General features: G+C 37.9%; 1 protein-coding gene across 13 annotated transcripts in view; it reads left to right on the top strand.

Moving 5' to 3' along the window:
- The window catches only part of caska (calcium/calmodulin-dependent serine protein kinase a), a 291,499-nt gene that overhangs the window by 170,162 nt on the left and 105,263 nt on the right, over positions 1-16,074 (top strand). For all 13 annotated transcript variants that reach the window (XM_037539390.1, XM_037539386.1, XM_037539396.1 and 10 more), the window contains exons 3-5: positions 2,639-2,744; positions 11,924-12,001; positions 14,227-14,299. In XM_037539390.1, the coding sequence (XP_037395287.1) occupies positions 2,639-2,744; positions 11,924-12,001; positions 14,227-14,299 (257 nt within the window). The remainder of the gene's footprint in view (positions 1-2,638; positions 2,745-11,923; positions 12,002-14,226; positions 14,300-16,074) is intronic.

Here is a 16,074-nt window from a genome sequence, read left to right as displayed (position 1 = left end):
CTAAACCATGTTTGCTTCTAATATGAATGTGTTTCGAGTCGCCTGCTCTGTAGTGTCAGTGCTTGGTATCTGTAGCTGTGTACTACAGACAGAGATTAAGAGGCAGGTTTTTTAATGTTTTGTACCTCTGCAAACTGTAGTTTGGGATTAAAAAGTGGCCACAAATTATGAAACAATAATTGCTTTTTAGTGCCGATAATAAGATCCAAAGGGTGCTCACTGGTCTTTTGGGCTTTTTTTTGGGCTTTTTGTGCCTCCCTGTTTCATGCATTGAAAGGACCGGCCGTTTTTGGTCCGTTCATGAAGAGGAACCAGAGAGTGGATCACCTGTCCTGTGGAAAGCCTCAGTTGCAGCGGGAGCGCTCGGTGCAGGAAGACAGAACGACTCTCTTAATCAATCAAAGAGTTTATTAAGTCTTCTGCACAAAGAAAGAAGGGCACTCCTTCTTTTATACAAACACGTCCTGCCCTGTTGCGTACAAGCAAACAGGGTGGACCCAAATAAGTTGTCTAACAGTCATGAAATGCTAAGCTGACACTCACGGACCACCGGAACTGCCCAAAGGAGGGGGGCTTCTGCTCTGTGTACGATAATGTTACCTACGAAAGAGAACAAATGGTTCTGGACAGAATGTTGTCCCGATAAGAGGAGCAAGTTGTTTGTGCAAAACTGCCAAGGACAGTAGCTATGCTTGCTGCAAAGTCTGCTTAGAGCAGAGTTAGAGCAGAGTTAACCCTTTCATTCCCCTCTTTTATGCCTCACCAACTGGTGAGGCATAACAGGCGAGTTACAGTGGTGCGTGAGAACACACATACATATGGTTGGTGCTGGAGATGAGAGGCGAGTTTCTCTCTGTATGTGCAAAGCTGCTGGATACTGCGTGTGTGCTGTGGCTTCAGTTACAGAACCGTCACAGCCTTTGATGCCCTGCATGTAGAGAGGTTATACTCACCAAGTTCAAGATCATTTCAAAATAACTGTTTTCTTGATTTTCTTAGGTGTTGAAATCATTTCTCAAACTAATGACTTATGTTAAAATCATCACATAACTATATGAATAGCACCTTTCGCATATAAAATACTTCTCTTATATTAAAAGTGCTTTACAATGGAGAAGGCAAAGACAAGCCAGCATAAAGACAGAGGGCAGAAATGAAAATTAAAATGTAAAATTTTTAAAATAAAAATGAATAAGTATAAAAGATAAGTTAATAAGGAAATTGAAAGACAATAAATTGTAGCACTCAAAAACTATTAAAATTCTATAAAAAAAATTAAGTTAATAATAATAAATATACGTCGCTGTCTGGACAAAAACTCTTAACTCTAATTTTGATGGTTTTCATTTTATAACAGAATTTGAAGTTAACTGATGCCTTTGACATTGTGTTAAAATTCATGATGGATGGACCAATAGAAATGCACCAAATGGACTTTTTTCCATCTCTTGTAAAGTCATTTTTTTTGGGAGAAATGAGGTTTTATTCTGGCAGTGGTTATCTATCTATCTATCTATCTATCTATCTATCTATCTATCTATCTATCTATCTATCTATCTATCTATCTATCTATCTATCTATTTGTTTTGTAAGAGATTGTACTTCTGTGTTTGATGATCTTAGACATAATTGTGAAACATGCAGTTAGACAGTCTGACATATAAGAAGGTGTAACTTAATGAATGGCTTAAAAGAACCTTCAAATTGACTTCTGTATTAAACAGGTTTGTTCTTCCATGTTAGAGTCAGAACTCTTCTGCATTCTGTACAAGCTGTAGTTGGTCTATACTGTTTTTTGATACCAGCGAACAACAAATTAGAATAATTGAAACAAGAGAAAACTAATATATCCTTTACTGGAAAGTCAAAACCTCAACAAAATAAATCCTAATGAGTTATAATTGGAACCCAAATCAGTAAAAGATTTTCCTAGTGGAAAAGTACAAATTGTTCTTTCTCATACCTGATGTTTTAAACCAAATGATACAATAAAAAGCCTGGAGACGAGACGGGATGTGTGGAGTCAACTTAGAAAAGTCATTTCAGTGGATTATGCTTCAGTTATGTTCCCTAACTAAAGGTATGAGATAAGAGATGTGCTCTTAAGGGCACCACCCCAGTGACAGTTTCATACTTTTATTTCTGATAGTGTACAGTAAGCATGTGACCTGAAAAGTTTTTTATATTGTGCTGGTTATGCGTTAATTACAAAGTCGCTCCTGTGATCATTTGCATGGAAGTTCTTAGTTGATAAGCCACTAAATTGGCCTTTTCCACCAGCACAGTAGCAAGCAAGCAAAGTTTATTCATATAACGCTTTTTACAACAGGTGTTGTCACAAAGCAGCTTTACAGCACAATCAGTATTACAGAAAGAAAAAGAATAGAGAAAATCCGGGTCCAAGCCCCCATGAGCAAGCCAGTGGCGACAGTGGCAAGGAAAAACTCCCTAAGGGTAAGAGGAAGGAAAGTGTCTGTAGACTGTCAGTAATTAGTGCCTCTCTTAGTAAATCTGCCACTAAGCTGGAAAGGATGATGGAGTGTTCACTTCAGTAAGTAATAATGGTTAGCTAGTTCTTCAGAAAATGATGTTAACCATCTCTCTCTCTGTCTCTCTCTCTCTCTCTCTCTCTCTGCAGATCTGAAGAGAGAGGCCAGTATTTGTCACATGCTGAAGCATCCCCATATTGTGGAGTTGCTGGAGACCTACAGTTCAGATGGCATGCTCTACATGGTCTTTGAGTTGTAAGTGACCTTTTTGAAACCCTCCTCTGCTCTCAGGATGCATTAATCTAATCTAAACTACAGTTTCATCAGTGATACCCTTTAGGCAAGACTATGCTGACGTGAGTGCACGGTTCATTTGCTCCCCCACTTTCAGTGGTAAAATCTCCTGTGTTAATGGAGAAAGGAATGGAATCTTTTTTTGGGTTATGTAAATCTGAGGGTGGTGGAAGAGGAAAATATCGGGGAGTTGACTTTGATGTGCTTGATGGACAGGCCAATTAGTCCTCGTGCAGCATGGCTATGGGCAGGCCTGGATTTGCCTTTACGCACGTTGCTGTTCAGTTGAGCAAGTTCTAATAATTGATGTGACATTTCTTTAATAGGGTTCCTCTCCCCTGCAGAAATCAACACACGAGGCCAGATTTCAGAGCTGTGGATGTCAGAGTGTTGTTCCATATTGATTCATGTTCATTTGAATTCACCACTCAGCTACAGCATTTTTGCACTCATTTTCTCACTAAACTGCTCTTTATGCTGTTTTCATTTTTTAACACTTAACCACCTATCAGTGTCTGCGTACACCTAAGCATCTTAAACGTACTGTAATGCACATACAGAATACAGGGGCTCATTTTAAATTCAGTATTTTTTCATCTACATGCTGCCCCTATACTACCCTGTCGCAGCTCCGCAGCAGAATTAGATTTTTAGGTAAAAATAAAATTATCCCCCTTTGCAGTAAAATAAAGCTCTGGTGATCGTTCTAACAGTTTTAGCAATAAGTGCTCTTAAGTGCTGGAGTTAATGTAGCCTACAACTGATAGTTGATCATTTGAAGACAAATGCACTTGTAAGCACTTGAGCTGGTTTTCTAATATGTTTCTTCTGCAGCAGGAAACTGTCGAACACCAAAAAGTCATGAGGCTGAAGTCGCTTCTCATTTGAAATTTCTTGTTCCACCTTAAATGGTGCAGTAGATACATTCTGGCACATCAGGCACCATTAGAAAGTCAAAATGATAAAATGGGCATAAAATATTGTAGCTCCCAAGGTGGCTTGATTTTAGTTAAAAGGACAAAATGGCTCTTATTAACATATGGGTTGTACAGTGAAGAAAGACTTCTTGTTAGGCAAAAAAGCTAAAATAGATAAAAATTTGAGGATGGAAAAAGGACCTTGATCTTCAGTTAAATACATTTTGGAAGCTTTAGACTTTCAGAGCTTTCTTTCTTCATCAGCCTGTCTCATGCATTCTTTTCGCTCAAGAAAAATGTAGAATATAGGCCCTTTCATGACACTGTGCAAAAGCCTCTGTTGAGTAGGTCAGATCCGCCTGAAAGTTGTAAAGTGCAAGAATCACAGATTTGCTTAAATTTGAATTGTGACTTAGAATTTTTTCTTCATTTTACTTTCAATATCTCTTTTATTTGCTTAAAATTTTCAAAGTTCTAAAAATTAAGTTTTCAAACGAAAGAAAATCTCTTTTTTTTTGGACCACTGTCACTGTATAAATAGCATTATAATGCACATGTTTTATAAACTCACTTTACATGAACTGTAATCCTGCTCTTCCTCTACAGTGATTCATTTCAAAATGTGTTTTGCAGAAGTCCTTCTGTTTTTTTTTGTCCTGTTCTTGTTTATTTGCTCTGCAGATGGTTAGCAAAATACATCTTTTTCGAGATTCCCATGATTAAATTTAGCCCACTTAGCATGGTGTTACCACACTGTGGTTTGGATAGCAGCTGCATGATGCTTACATGAAACATGCAGGGAGCAGCAGGTGAAGCTGACTTTTAGTAATAAAGCCTCAGTATCTCACAGATGATCTCCCTGCAGACCCTATTCTGCTCCTCATTTATCATTCTCTCTCTCTCACACACACACACACACACACACACACACACACACACACACACACACACAGGGACTCTCTATATATAACGTGGTTGGATGCTATTTGGGTGTTAGAATGGCATGCAGGTGTCCCAGAATCTGAAGTGATAAAATATCCCGCCTGTAGTGTAAGATTCACATTTACTGCTCAGCCAAACAATGAAAATGGAAGCAAACATTATTTTCCAGCGAAAGCAAAAACATAGTCATTGGTAACTATCCCAGAACAGAAATGTTAAAGGGCCCATATCATGGAAAACTGGATTTTTCTCACTTTTCTTTAATCAAAGGCCCAATCCCATTTCTTATTTTTACCCCTACCCCCTTTTCTAGTCACAAGGGGTAAAAAAGAGCTAAGGTTCTTTTTTTGATTGTTGTACCGTTTTGTTTGAAATGTTCCCCAACAAAACGGTACAACCCTCAAAAAAAGAACCTTAGTTCATTAACAGGCTGGTAGCTCTGTAGGTGACCCTGCCAGTCTGTAGTGACAGCAGAGGAGGATAAAGCTCAGCAACATTGCTGCTGGGCTGTAGGTACATTTTGGGCATCACATGCTTTCGGAGAGAGAGTATTATCTATTATTGCCCACCTCTTCAGTGATGTGAAGCTGAAGTTAGCCATTTCCCTGCTTCTCATTTGATTTTTATCGTTCTTAAATGTTAAATCTTAAATGGTGCACCAGTTACATTCTGGCATTTCAGGCGTCAGTACTGCTCTATTTAAAGTGGAATGGGAAATTTAGATAGCTACCAAGATATCAACATGCTATTAGCAATTTTAACTTGTTATGAAGGAAAGGAGCATAATTAATTTATACAACATTAAACTAAGACAGTACAATGGTTATCCTAATTTTTGTAACAGAGAAAATAACACATTTGTGGGGGGTTTTGGTAGCTGGCAAAGCCATCTTGCTTCTTTTTCTTTTTTTTTCCCACATAGCGCTCTGTTTGGAGTGTCTCTCAGAAAACAGTTTTGAGGCCCCTGTATCTTCACTCTACCGCTCTAGCTTAACAAAAATCGGGACACTCTACCTCTAGACATGAACGCACAAAACAAAGGGCTAAGGGCTAAGTAGTCAGGGCAAGGGGTGAAATGGGATTGGGCCAAGAAGTTTGATGTAGTACATAAATATTGTTACATTTTAAAAACATACTGTTCACTGAGCAGTCCATACAGTCTGTTTACATAAACAAACTTCAGCTACAAAAATGGCCCATTTTGAATTAGCTGTTTTTGTGATGTCACACAATGACATATGAATACATTCAGCCTACAGCGGTTTAGCCCTGCCCATTTATGCAGAAGTTTTGAGGAATGTTTCAGACCTGATTGCATTTTGTGTAATGGATAATGAAAAGCAGATAATCAGAGCAGAGCTTATTTACATATATCACTCCTAAAGGCACAATAACAAAAACAGCCTGTTTACTTCTAAGGGATAAAGGGAGACTGGAAAATGGAATGAGCTATGACTTTTTCATACATAAATCTTGTGGGCATCAGGCAAAAGAATAAAATACAAGATGTTATGGAACACGGGCCCCCTAATTTTAAATCTATGTTACTGGTTAATTACATTGCTTTTCATTCCATGTAGGTCAAAAGTGCAAATTATTTATACGTGTTGGACAGTAATCAAGTACATTTACTTCACTACTGTACTTTACTGATACTCTTTTGAACTGTGTGTACTTTTTTAAAGTATTTAACTTTTTTAAAGCTTATACTTTCACTCTAATACAGTTCAAATAGAATATAATACTTTTTACTCCACTGTTTTCTACACTAATGTGCTCATTAAACTGTAGAGGGAGAACATATTTCTAAAATATTGAAAAATGTGATGCACTTTCCAATCAACCAAACCGATTAGAGTGCACCTTTTACTAAACCCCACCCCAAATACAGACTGTCCAGTCATAGCTTAGCTACTGAGCTTGCAATCTCATGTCAACCCAAGCTATTGAAATTCCAAAGTTGACATCACTTGCTCACTCAATAACTTTTCAGACAAAGTAATATTAATCAAGGGGGCAGCTGGGCTTTGCGACTGATTTGTTTGACCTGTATAGAAGATGTAAAGCTAACTAAACTCTTACAACCTGCTTTAGGGGGAAAGAGCTCTGTGGTGAATTTGAGTGTTGGTCTTCACCAAAATGCATGAGTAACAGAAGCAGTAGCATTACTGATATTACTGGGAAGTTCTTATGAAATACTGAAAAATTAAAAATAGCAACATTTTAAACTAATACAGTAAATTCTTACATACATTTTAAAGCAATTGCTTTTGTACTGTAACTGAAGTTAGTAAGTTGCATGCTGAAATGGTTCTTCAGGTTGAGAATGGTTCTATATAGAACCTTTTTGAAAGTATTTCTATACAGCACCAGAAAAGGTTCTGCTTTTGTTGCAATGTCAAGCTTGTAACAATAGAAAAACACTTTTTGGGGCCAAATAGAACCACGTAATGGTTCTATATAGAGCTGAAAAGGACTATCAGCTTTACTAAAGAAACCTTGAAAAAACATCTTTTTTAAAGTTAAAATAAGCACAACTGACTCTTTTGATAGCTTTCCCAACCTACATTTACAGTCTTTTGCATTTAGTCTGTGCAAATGAAACAGAATCAACTGTTTTGCCTAAAATTGAAATGAAAAATTTTAAGCAAATCTCTTTTTATTTATTTCTCCCGAGCTCTGTATATAAAGTATATAAAGCTTTCTATGATGAATGGAGCAGCAGAAGGAGAGCTTATAGTCTATGACGGCGTGAAGCTGGGAATAATAATAGAAGGCATGAGCAAAAGAGGAACAGGTGATTAAAGACTGAAACTCACTGGAGACACAGAGGAGTGTGTGCTTAACTCATCCTCATGCTGGAAGAAGGCAGAGGGGTCTTGGAGGACTCCTGACCCGTGCACAGCCCAGCCATTAACTCTCCCTCAAGTGACAAAAGGAGAAGTTCATTTACAGTTTTACATTCAGGTCACAGCGTCACCAACACCATGGCCCTTTTCTCTGCACAGCTAGCTCTCTTACTGCATTGCATTAGTCACTCTTAGCTGACACAACATTACTTCACTTCCTGCAATGCTAAAATCTGCAGGGTTTGGAGAAGTTATTCTACTTCTTTACATTGGGTTATATATTATATTCCTTAACGTGTCATCAGTAATCTGTACTGGGAATCATTTTTAAAGTAACCTAATGCAGGTCAAAAGTCATTTATTATTTAAACAAAGCAGTCTTTACCTCTTTATGAGCTGACATTGCTGCAGTTTTTTTGTTGTTGCACTTTTACTCAGTTCCCACCCGTAGGCTACAGAGGTGAGCGCCCACTCTTTTCACACTTATGACCACTGAGGGCCAACATGTCACTTAGGCTTGGTCTTGTGATCTCGTTTCCTGACAATCAGGCAGTTAGGTGATCGTGCCTCTCTAAAGCTATGAAATACAGAGAGAAAGGGTCAAATATGAAGATGTTTTTAATTTATTTATAATGAAATTATTTACACATGGGACAGTTCTTTATCTAAGCATCTTTATTAAGAATTTGGAAAACTTATGATTAAACCTTAAGTTAAGTTTGACTAAGTTTAAAAATATATGCAAAAGGTTGACTTGAAATTTCAATATGAACTTTCAGTGTGAGTTGCCCCTCACCCCCCCCCCCCGGACCTGCTGTTACACACTTCCAGAAAGATTTATATATTATATAACAGTCTAACTAGTAAGCACAACAACTTTAAAACATTGAGAGTAAGATACTGTTGAAGTGCCGGATGCACAAATCTACAACTTTGCAATGCATGAGAGAATTTGAGGGGTTGCACTCATAGCATTAAAGCCTTACAGTATTACCAGTATATTTCAGTTTGGGTTATGTGTTTGTTTGTTTTATTTCTGCTAGTTGGATCAAAGGAAACTAAGTTTAGCCTCAGTGCCTCTTTGAAACCTGATGCTAAAATTTCAGTATGAGTTATTTTTTAGGTCTTCATGTTTTTCAGCTATTGTGCCCAACATCCTCATTTGCACACTAATGCTCTCCTCCTTCCTTCCTGTTTGATTAGAACTTTTTAAAATGAAGCCAGCTTTATTAATTTCATATATGTAGAGTAGTTCCATGCTCTTCAGCTTATCAGAAGCACACACGTTATTTCAGTGGAACTTGTGCACAGAGCGAGTTCTTATCTTGGGAGCTGCAGCTGCTTCTGTATGGATTTACATGGCTCTGGAGAGCATAGCTAACAGAGATTGGTTGTTAGACTTCCTGAGTCGGCAAAACTGCTTTTAGAAAGGCCACAGCCACACAGCCCTCCAGAAGAAAGCAATGAAATATATTACAATATGAAATTATTGTAATGTTCAATGCATTGTTTCCCTTTACTTTATTATGATATTATAATGCTATGATTGGTTTTTGACTATACTCTGACAGATTATGATTAAAATGATGTAAAGCTCAGTGCAGTTCAGTAGCCAGGACGTAACTAAAGCATGGCCAGTGTCAGCCCTGCACGACAGATGACCACCCTTCAAGCAACCACAGTTATCCAGTGAGACATTCAGCTGTTATCGATAAAACAGTCACCAAAGGAATGGTCTCCTACTTGCTCTGAATTAATGTTTACACTTTACTATAAAAACTGCGCTCAGTAATCAGCTTGCTATTGCTCTGGTAGGCTACTTTGCTGAGCAAACTGACGACTGCTGGTCTAAATCTTAATGTTAGCCCTGTTCATTTTGCTTAAAGAAACAGCTGGCATTGTACTTCTACCTTAGGAAAACAGTTGATCTAAATACATTTCTACATCAAAGCTTTACTGCTTCCTACATATGAATGAAAAACTCAAAACCAGCAAAACGTTTCAAAATAAACCTGCAGTGAGAACAGCAGCAGCAGTAAGTTGGTCTTATTCGACTAAGAAAGGGTGAAAAGGTGTAACTGAGGGGTGTATAATGTCTGCCAGATCGGGAGGGTGGAGCTGTTTTCATTTAATTCCTCAAGGTGAAAAAGGTTTTGGACTACGACCAAACTCACAGTACAGTGTCAAAACTATTAACAAGCAACTCTAAGGTGAGCTAAACTTTATTTAGGTTACTGAACATGCTAAAAAGTGTTTAGGATAACATCTGATGATAAATAACCCTGCAGAATGATGTTAGGATCAGATAGCACTTTAATAGATTAGGCAGATTAGGCAGGACTGAATAGTGCTCACTTTTGTACTTGTGAGCGTGCAGTTCTTTGCAGTCCTTGAATTTTGCTAAAAGACCCTACGGTCTTGCATCCACACTGCCCTGACTGACTTTAGTCCATCATTTTGTTTTGTAGGAGAAATTGGTTCGATCAATTTGTTGGTAAAATAAACACATTTACAAGGACCTGTTGTGTCTTGAGCTAATAAAACTTTTTGGTCAAGCGCACTTGACATTCATGTTAGACATTAGGGGCGCAATGTGGCCCATTACCTAAAATAAGTTTGGCTCTCATGTTATAACTGAATGCGGTCCTAATATCATATCTCCTCTCTGTATTCAGTCTGTAACCTGATCAAATGATCCGGTTCTCTCTGCAGTCACCATATATAAGGAAAAAGGGGTCATAAAAATGCTTAAAGTTCTTTAATATTAACCAAAGTAAAAATTAGGTTTACAAAATCTTTACTGACACCCCTCAAATAAAAGTCCAAACATCCATCCCTCTACAGTAGTCAGGTCAGAGAATTCTAAAAGAGAAATGAGAGGTGAACAAAACTTTGCTGTCATTGGTGCACATTAACATTTTTTGGTCATTGTAGATTAAAGATGGACAGCTTATAAAAGACATTTATTCAAAGTGTGAAACAGACATGCTAACATTTTTTCTTACTTGTTAGTAGTAGGTTTACTGTAGCAATATTATAAAACAGCGTCTTCAGTAAAGAGCCCTGGCACAGAGCTGCTGCCACTGTTCCATTTGTAACTGCTGACTGAAACTTGTTCAGACTAACAGATCATTTCATATCCAGGACTTTTAGATGACATATGGTGATTTTTTTTATTTTTTTTTATTTATTTATTTTTTTTTGCACACAAAATCTGCCCTTCCTATTGTAAATTAAAACATGATTTGTTTGTTCCACTATGTGTTTCTCACTATGTTATTGATTAATTGGACATGTTGGGCCTACAGTTAATTGCAGTTAAAAGGATTAATTAGAAAAGTTTCTTCTCAGACCACAAAAAGTAAGTGAATCAAGTTCATTACATTTCACTGGAGCTTTGATTAAAACAAGGTTATTGTCAGCTGAGACAATAGTAGAGGTCACCAGACTGTCACAAGAACAACATAATTGTTCTTCCTCTCTGATGTTGCAAGGCTGTTTCAAAGACTATGAGTAACGCTGAAGCATATCTGACATCATAGGCACTGTCAAATTCTTGGATGACAGTTTGGAGTGTAATATAGCTGACTCTGGCAGGAGCTTTAAACTGGGTTTTCCTGGACCTTCCGGGAGGGCTCAGCTCTAAAGTATTTGTCCAGATCCTTATATGCATGTTATACTGACAGTAGAATCACAGGCCCTAAAGCATCTGGTGATACTCCACAAGAAGAAAATACCTTTATTTAGGTGTAAGAAAGTATTGAACTGAGGGATGCCAGTTAACACATTACCATTTTTGTTCACAGTGACTGAAGGTGATACATATTCTGCAAATGTTGTGCTAAATCTGTAATTACTAAGAGGTACACTTTTTGATGATGAGTTTTCTTAGTGGAGAATTTCTACATGATTACAATTTTCAGATAAGAACAAAGTAATTCAGAGTGGTTGGATGTGAAATGGTCCATTTTAGAGAGACTTTCCCACTGAGGGGGATAATAATTACAGTGGTGATAATAGGAACCAGGGCTTGAGACATCTACAACACTTGATATAGCTGTTATGTTTACCATCCAAAACATAGTTTATATGTAACGTTAGTCATGGGAAAATAGTGGTACAGCTAGAAAAAAAAAATGTTTTCTTTGGGTACTATTTTGTTCTGCATGTACACCGCCTGCGGTGTATTTTCAAAAAATTATATATACATTTTAGGCCAAAACCTTTTCTGAAAATATCTTTAAAAAACAAGCTTCACAACCTTCACATGATGACTCAGGGGAAGCTTGTGCCAGCCTAACCGTTGTAGCACTGATGGTATTGTGTGATTGGGGCAGTCCTACTAACTAGTAGTTAGATTGAATACGACTAAATTAGGGAGGAAATTGGAAAAAAAAATCTATAAGAGTTCATCTCTTTCTTTCTCTCTCAGTATGGATGGAGCAGACCTTTGTTTTGAGATAGTGAAGAGAGCAGATGCCGGGTTTGTCTACAGTGAGGCTGTAGCGAGGTAAGCATGTTTGCCATTCATGTAAGCAAATGATTTGTTTGTTCTTTAAATCTGTAACTCCAGAAAGATTGATGTTCTGAGGTTCTTCTGGGAAATACAGTTTTCTCTTTAAATCACTAATTTGGTAAAACGCTGTCAGAAACTGAGTGTGTTGATAAATTTTGGCAGTGTACCAGACTAATTATGCATCCTGCTATTGCACAAGAACCTTTCTGACAGATGCATTTCACACAAAGCACTGCAAATTATGCTGTTCTATTGAAAGTATTTGATCATTCTCATAGAGCAGCTTGTTGAGCCAGTATGGATTGTTCTTCCCCTTCATGTCATTTATCACTTCATGAGTGCAATAGTGAATTTGCTTTGAAAATTCTAAAACTTGCAGTCAGAAATTTCATATATGAAAGATCTCTTTGTCCTGTGTATTTCTACAGTGTTACATCCATTATTTGTGATAAAATTACAGGTAAAATTGTCATTAGTCAACTAAGCCTAGATGAGATTTGGTAACATGAGTGATTTGGTAACATTAGTGTTGATTCAAGATGATGTTACCCTACAAAAATCCAGGCAGTCAACAGTATATATATATATATATATATATATATACACAGTGCCTCCAAGTAGTATTCAACCCCCTGCAGATTTTGCGAATTCAACAAGTTGCAAATAAGTTAGAACCTTCAATCTTTGAACAAGAGTAGCATTTTTTAACATTTATTAACACATGCTTAAATGTTACAAACAAAAAAAGTTGCCTTTTAAATATAAAAATTAGGATCAATTATTATTCAACCCCGAGGTTTAATATTTTGTGGAATAACCCTTGTTCGCAATTACAGCTATTAATCGTTTTTATAAGACGTGAACAGGCCAGCACAGGTCTCTGGAGTAATCTTGGCTCACTCCTCCATGCAGATCTTAAGCTCCTTCCACAAGTTGTCAGTTGGGTTAAGGAGATTGAGTAGGCCACTGCAACACCTTGATTTTTTCCCTCTCAAACCAGGCCTTGGTTTTCTTGGCCATGTGCTTAGGGTCGTTGTCCTGTTGGAAGATGAAATGACGACCCATCTTAAGGTCCTTGATGGAGGAGCGGAGGTTTTTGGCCAAAATCTCCAGGTAGGCTGTGCTATCCATCTTCGCATGGATGTGGACCAGATGGCCAGGCCCCTTGGCTGAGAAGCAGCCCCACAGCATGATGCTGCCACCACCATGCTTGACTGTAGGGATGGTATTCTTTGGGTCGTATGCAGTACCATCCTCTCGCCAAACACCCTGGGTGTGGTTGGCACCAAAGACCTCGATCTTGGTCTCATCAGACCAGAGAACATTGAACCAGTCTGCCTCAGAGTCCTCCAAGTGATCATGAGCAAACTTTAGACAGGTCTTGACATGATGCTTTGAAAGTAAAGATACCTTATGGGCTCACCTGGAATGGAGACCATTGTGGTGGAGTATGTTACTTATGGTATTTCTTGAAACCACTGTCCCCACCGCCATGAGATCTTCCCAGAGCTCCCTCCTTGTTGACCTTGGGTCAGCTTTGACCATTCGGACAAGCCTGGCCTCGGCACAGGAGGAAACTTTGAAAGGCTGTCCAGGCCATGGAAGGTTAACAGTAGTTCCATAAGCCTTCCACTTCCGGATGATGCTCCCAACAGTAGAGGCAGGTAGGCCCAATTCCTTGGAAAGGGTTTTGTACCCCTTGCCAGCCTTGTGACCTTCCACAATACAAATGTATGAGACAAACGTCTCTGATGGCCTTGGACTGCTCCTTAGTCTTTCCCATGTTGACCATGTATGAGTGCTGTTCACTTGATTGGAGAGGGGCCTTTATAGTCAGAAAAGGCACGAAAAAACACATAATTAATCAATTACTTCTTAATACTTGAGGGAGCCAAAAATTCTGGTGGTTTGAGGGGTTGAATAATAATTGACCCTCTGGTAAATTTTGCAAAATTAAAAAAAAAATTACTAAACAGAGGAATAACATTCTTTTTTTGCTGCAGTGCATTTCAGATGTTCCAGGCCAATTTACTGTCCAAATTTCAGAATGCTAAGGTAACTCCAAATGTGTAAACTTGCAAAATCTGCAGGTGGTTTAATACTACTTGGAGGCACTGTATACAACTGAGCTGTATAGTATATAGCTGAGCTGTTCTTTTGGACTCGGGTGGATACCAGTTACATTCAGTGCTTCTCCCTGTGTGTCATTCTTGTTCTAGTCACTACATGAGACAGATCCTTGAGGCACTGCGGTACTGCCATGACAACAATGTCATTCACCGTGATGTAAAGGTAGGCTACAAAATGATTATTTGTTATTATTATAAATGCATGTTTCTTTGCAACCTGAAGTTTCTACCAGCCACATGGTAGTTCACATGGTGTAAGTTACATCCTTGCGAACAACTCAATAAAATGTTTCATGTTTGAGCTGATATGTTTCACATATGGTTCCTTTCTCAGAACTACGCGGTCTCATGGCTTCTGGTAGATTTGTACAATGAATAATGAGGTTTCTGTGGGTTTGAATGAAATACTGGAGGGTTCTCTTTCTGGGTCTGTACTGTGACTAGTGACTGATCTTGTGCTCATGATCAGTTTTGTAACTACTGCAGGATCGATGCTGTTTAAGACAAGTGCGTGACCAGATGTAGTGGAGTGATATGGAAGGATGTTGCCATGACCACAGCTCAGTCACTCTGCACCCTCAGTGATTGCAATACCATTTGTTTGTACATATGCAGTGTTCATGACTGATGTTAAGAATACATTTGTGGTGTTGTTAAAGATGTTCCATGTCAAGTTGTCTTTAGAGATGACAAAATCTGTACTGTGCAGAATTTTGGGGTTTATAGCTTTAATATGTTTCAAGGTCCGGTATAACAAGTGCTTCAAAACGTTTACAGTGCAACTCACAAAGTCATGAGTACAGCTGAATTTCTTAGAAAAATACATTTTAATGCAGCTGAAGTGAGAAACAGAGTAACAGTCACCACTTATTAATAATAAGAGGTGAGAAGTAAAACATGTAACGTAAATATTACTATGAATTCTACATTCAAAAGAAATCAAACAAACTGAAATCAAAACAAGATAAATGCATGCATACATTGTGAGAGTACATCTCCACCTACATGGAATAACAAAGCACAAACTAGGATGATCCTAAACTGGGATCCCAGATAGGCTGTGCTACTTTGGGCAAATATATGTCACTGTTTTCCACTGTCTGCACTAGTAAACTGCATGTGAATCAAGCATGGCACACATTAAAACATTTACATTACATTTACATTTACAGCATTTAGCAGACGCTCTTATCCAGAGCGACTTACAAGAAGGTCTTGTAGGTTTTTAAAAAGCATTTCAAAGTGAAGAAATACATGTAGGGTGTTTTCACATCAAACCACTTTAAATGATTTTATATCTCATCTAAATTATGCAGAAATTCTGATAATAAATCGGTGGACTTCCCCTTTAAGTATCTGAGTTCACTAATGGAGGTTTGGATACGTGTAACCACATGTTTATTGACCAACATGTCTTTAAACAGATCTGGGCCACTTCCACCAAATAAATGGCAGTATGTTAGCCTATGTAAGTTTTTGTTAACTAAGAAAATGAGGCAGTCTAACAATCTGCCTAAATACCTAAAGCTAAAGCTACTAAAACTTGCAATTTAATTCAAATTTGGTTTAACATTAAATTTGTGGAGGAGTAAAAAGTTCATGTTTATTGAAAATTGAATAGTAAGCTTCATTCTGGCCCCTGGATTTGGATGAAATTATGCTGTTGGCAGTGACAGAGCATGGCCCTGCAAAAAAGCACCACCTTAACTAATCTGATAGAAAACTTCTTACTCTTCTAAGAATCCAGTGTGGGTTGAATTCCCCTTTCTATATGCACACATGTCCCTCTAAGTTGATTTACCAAGGACAATTTAGATCTGAATAAACACAAGTAAACTTAAATACGGTTTAAAGTAGCTAGAATTTCTTATATTTAAAAAAGTATTTGATAACTTTGATAACATAGTTTGCTTCTAGATTGCTGACCCCAGCCATCAC

This window comes from Pygocentrus nattereri, chromosome 6, assembly GCF_015220715.1.
Source record: "Pygocentrus nattereri isolate fPygNat1 chromosome 6, fPygNat1.pri, whole genome shotgun sequence".
In the NCBI taxonomy this organism is placed as follows: domain Eukaryota; kingdom Metazoa; phylum Chordata; class Actinopteri; order Characiformes; family Serrasalmidae; genus Pygocentrus; species Pygocentrus nattereri.
Note: the sequence above shows the minus strand (reverse complement) of the source record. Positions and strands in the feature narration are given on the sequence as shown.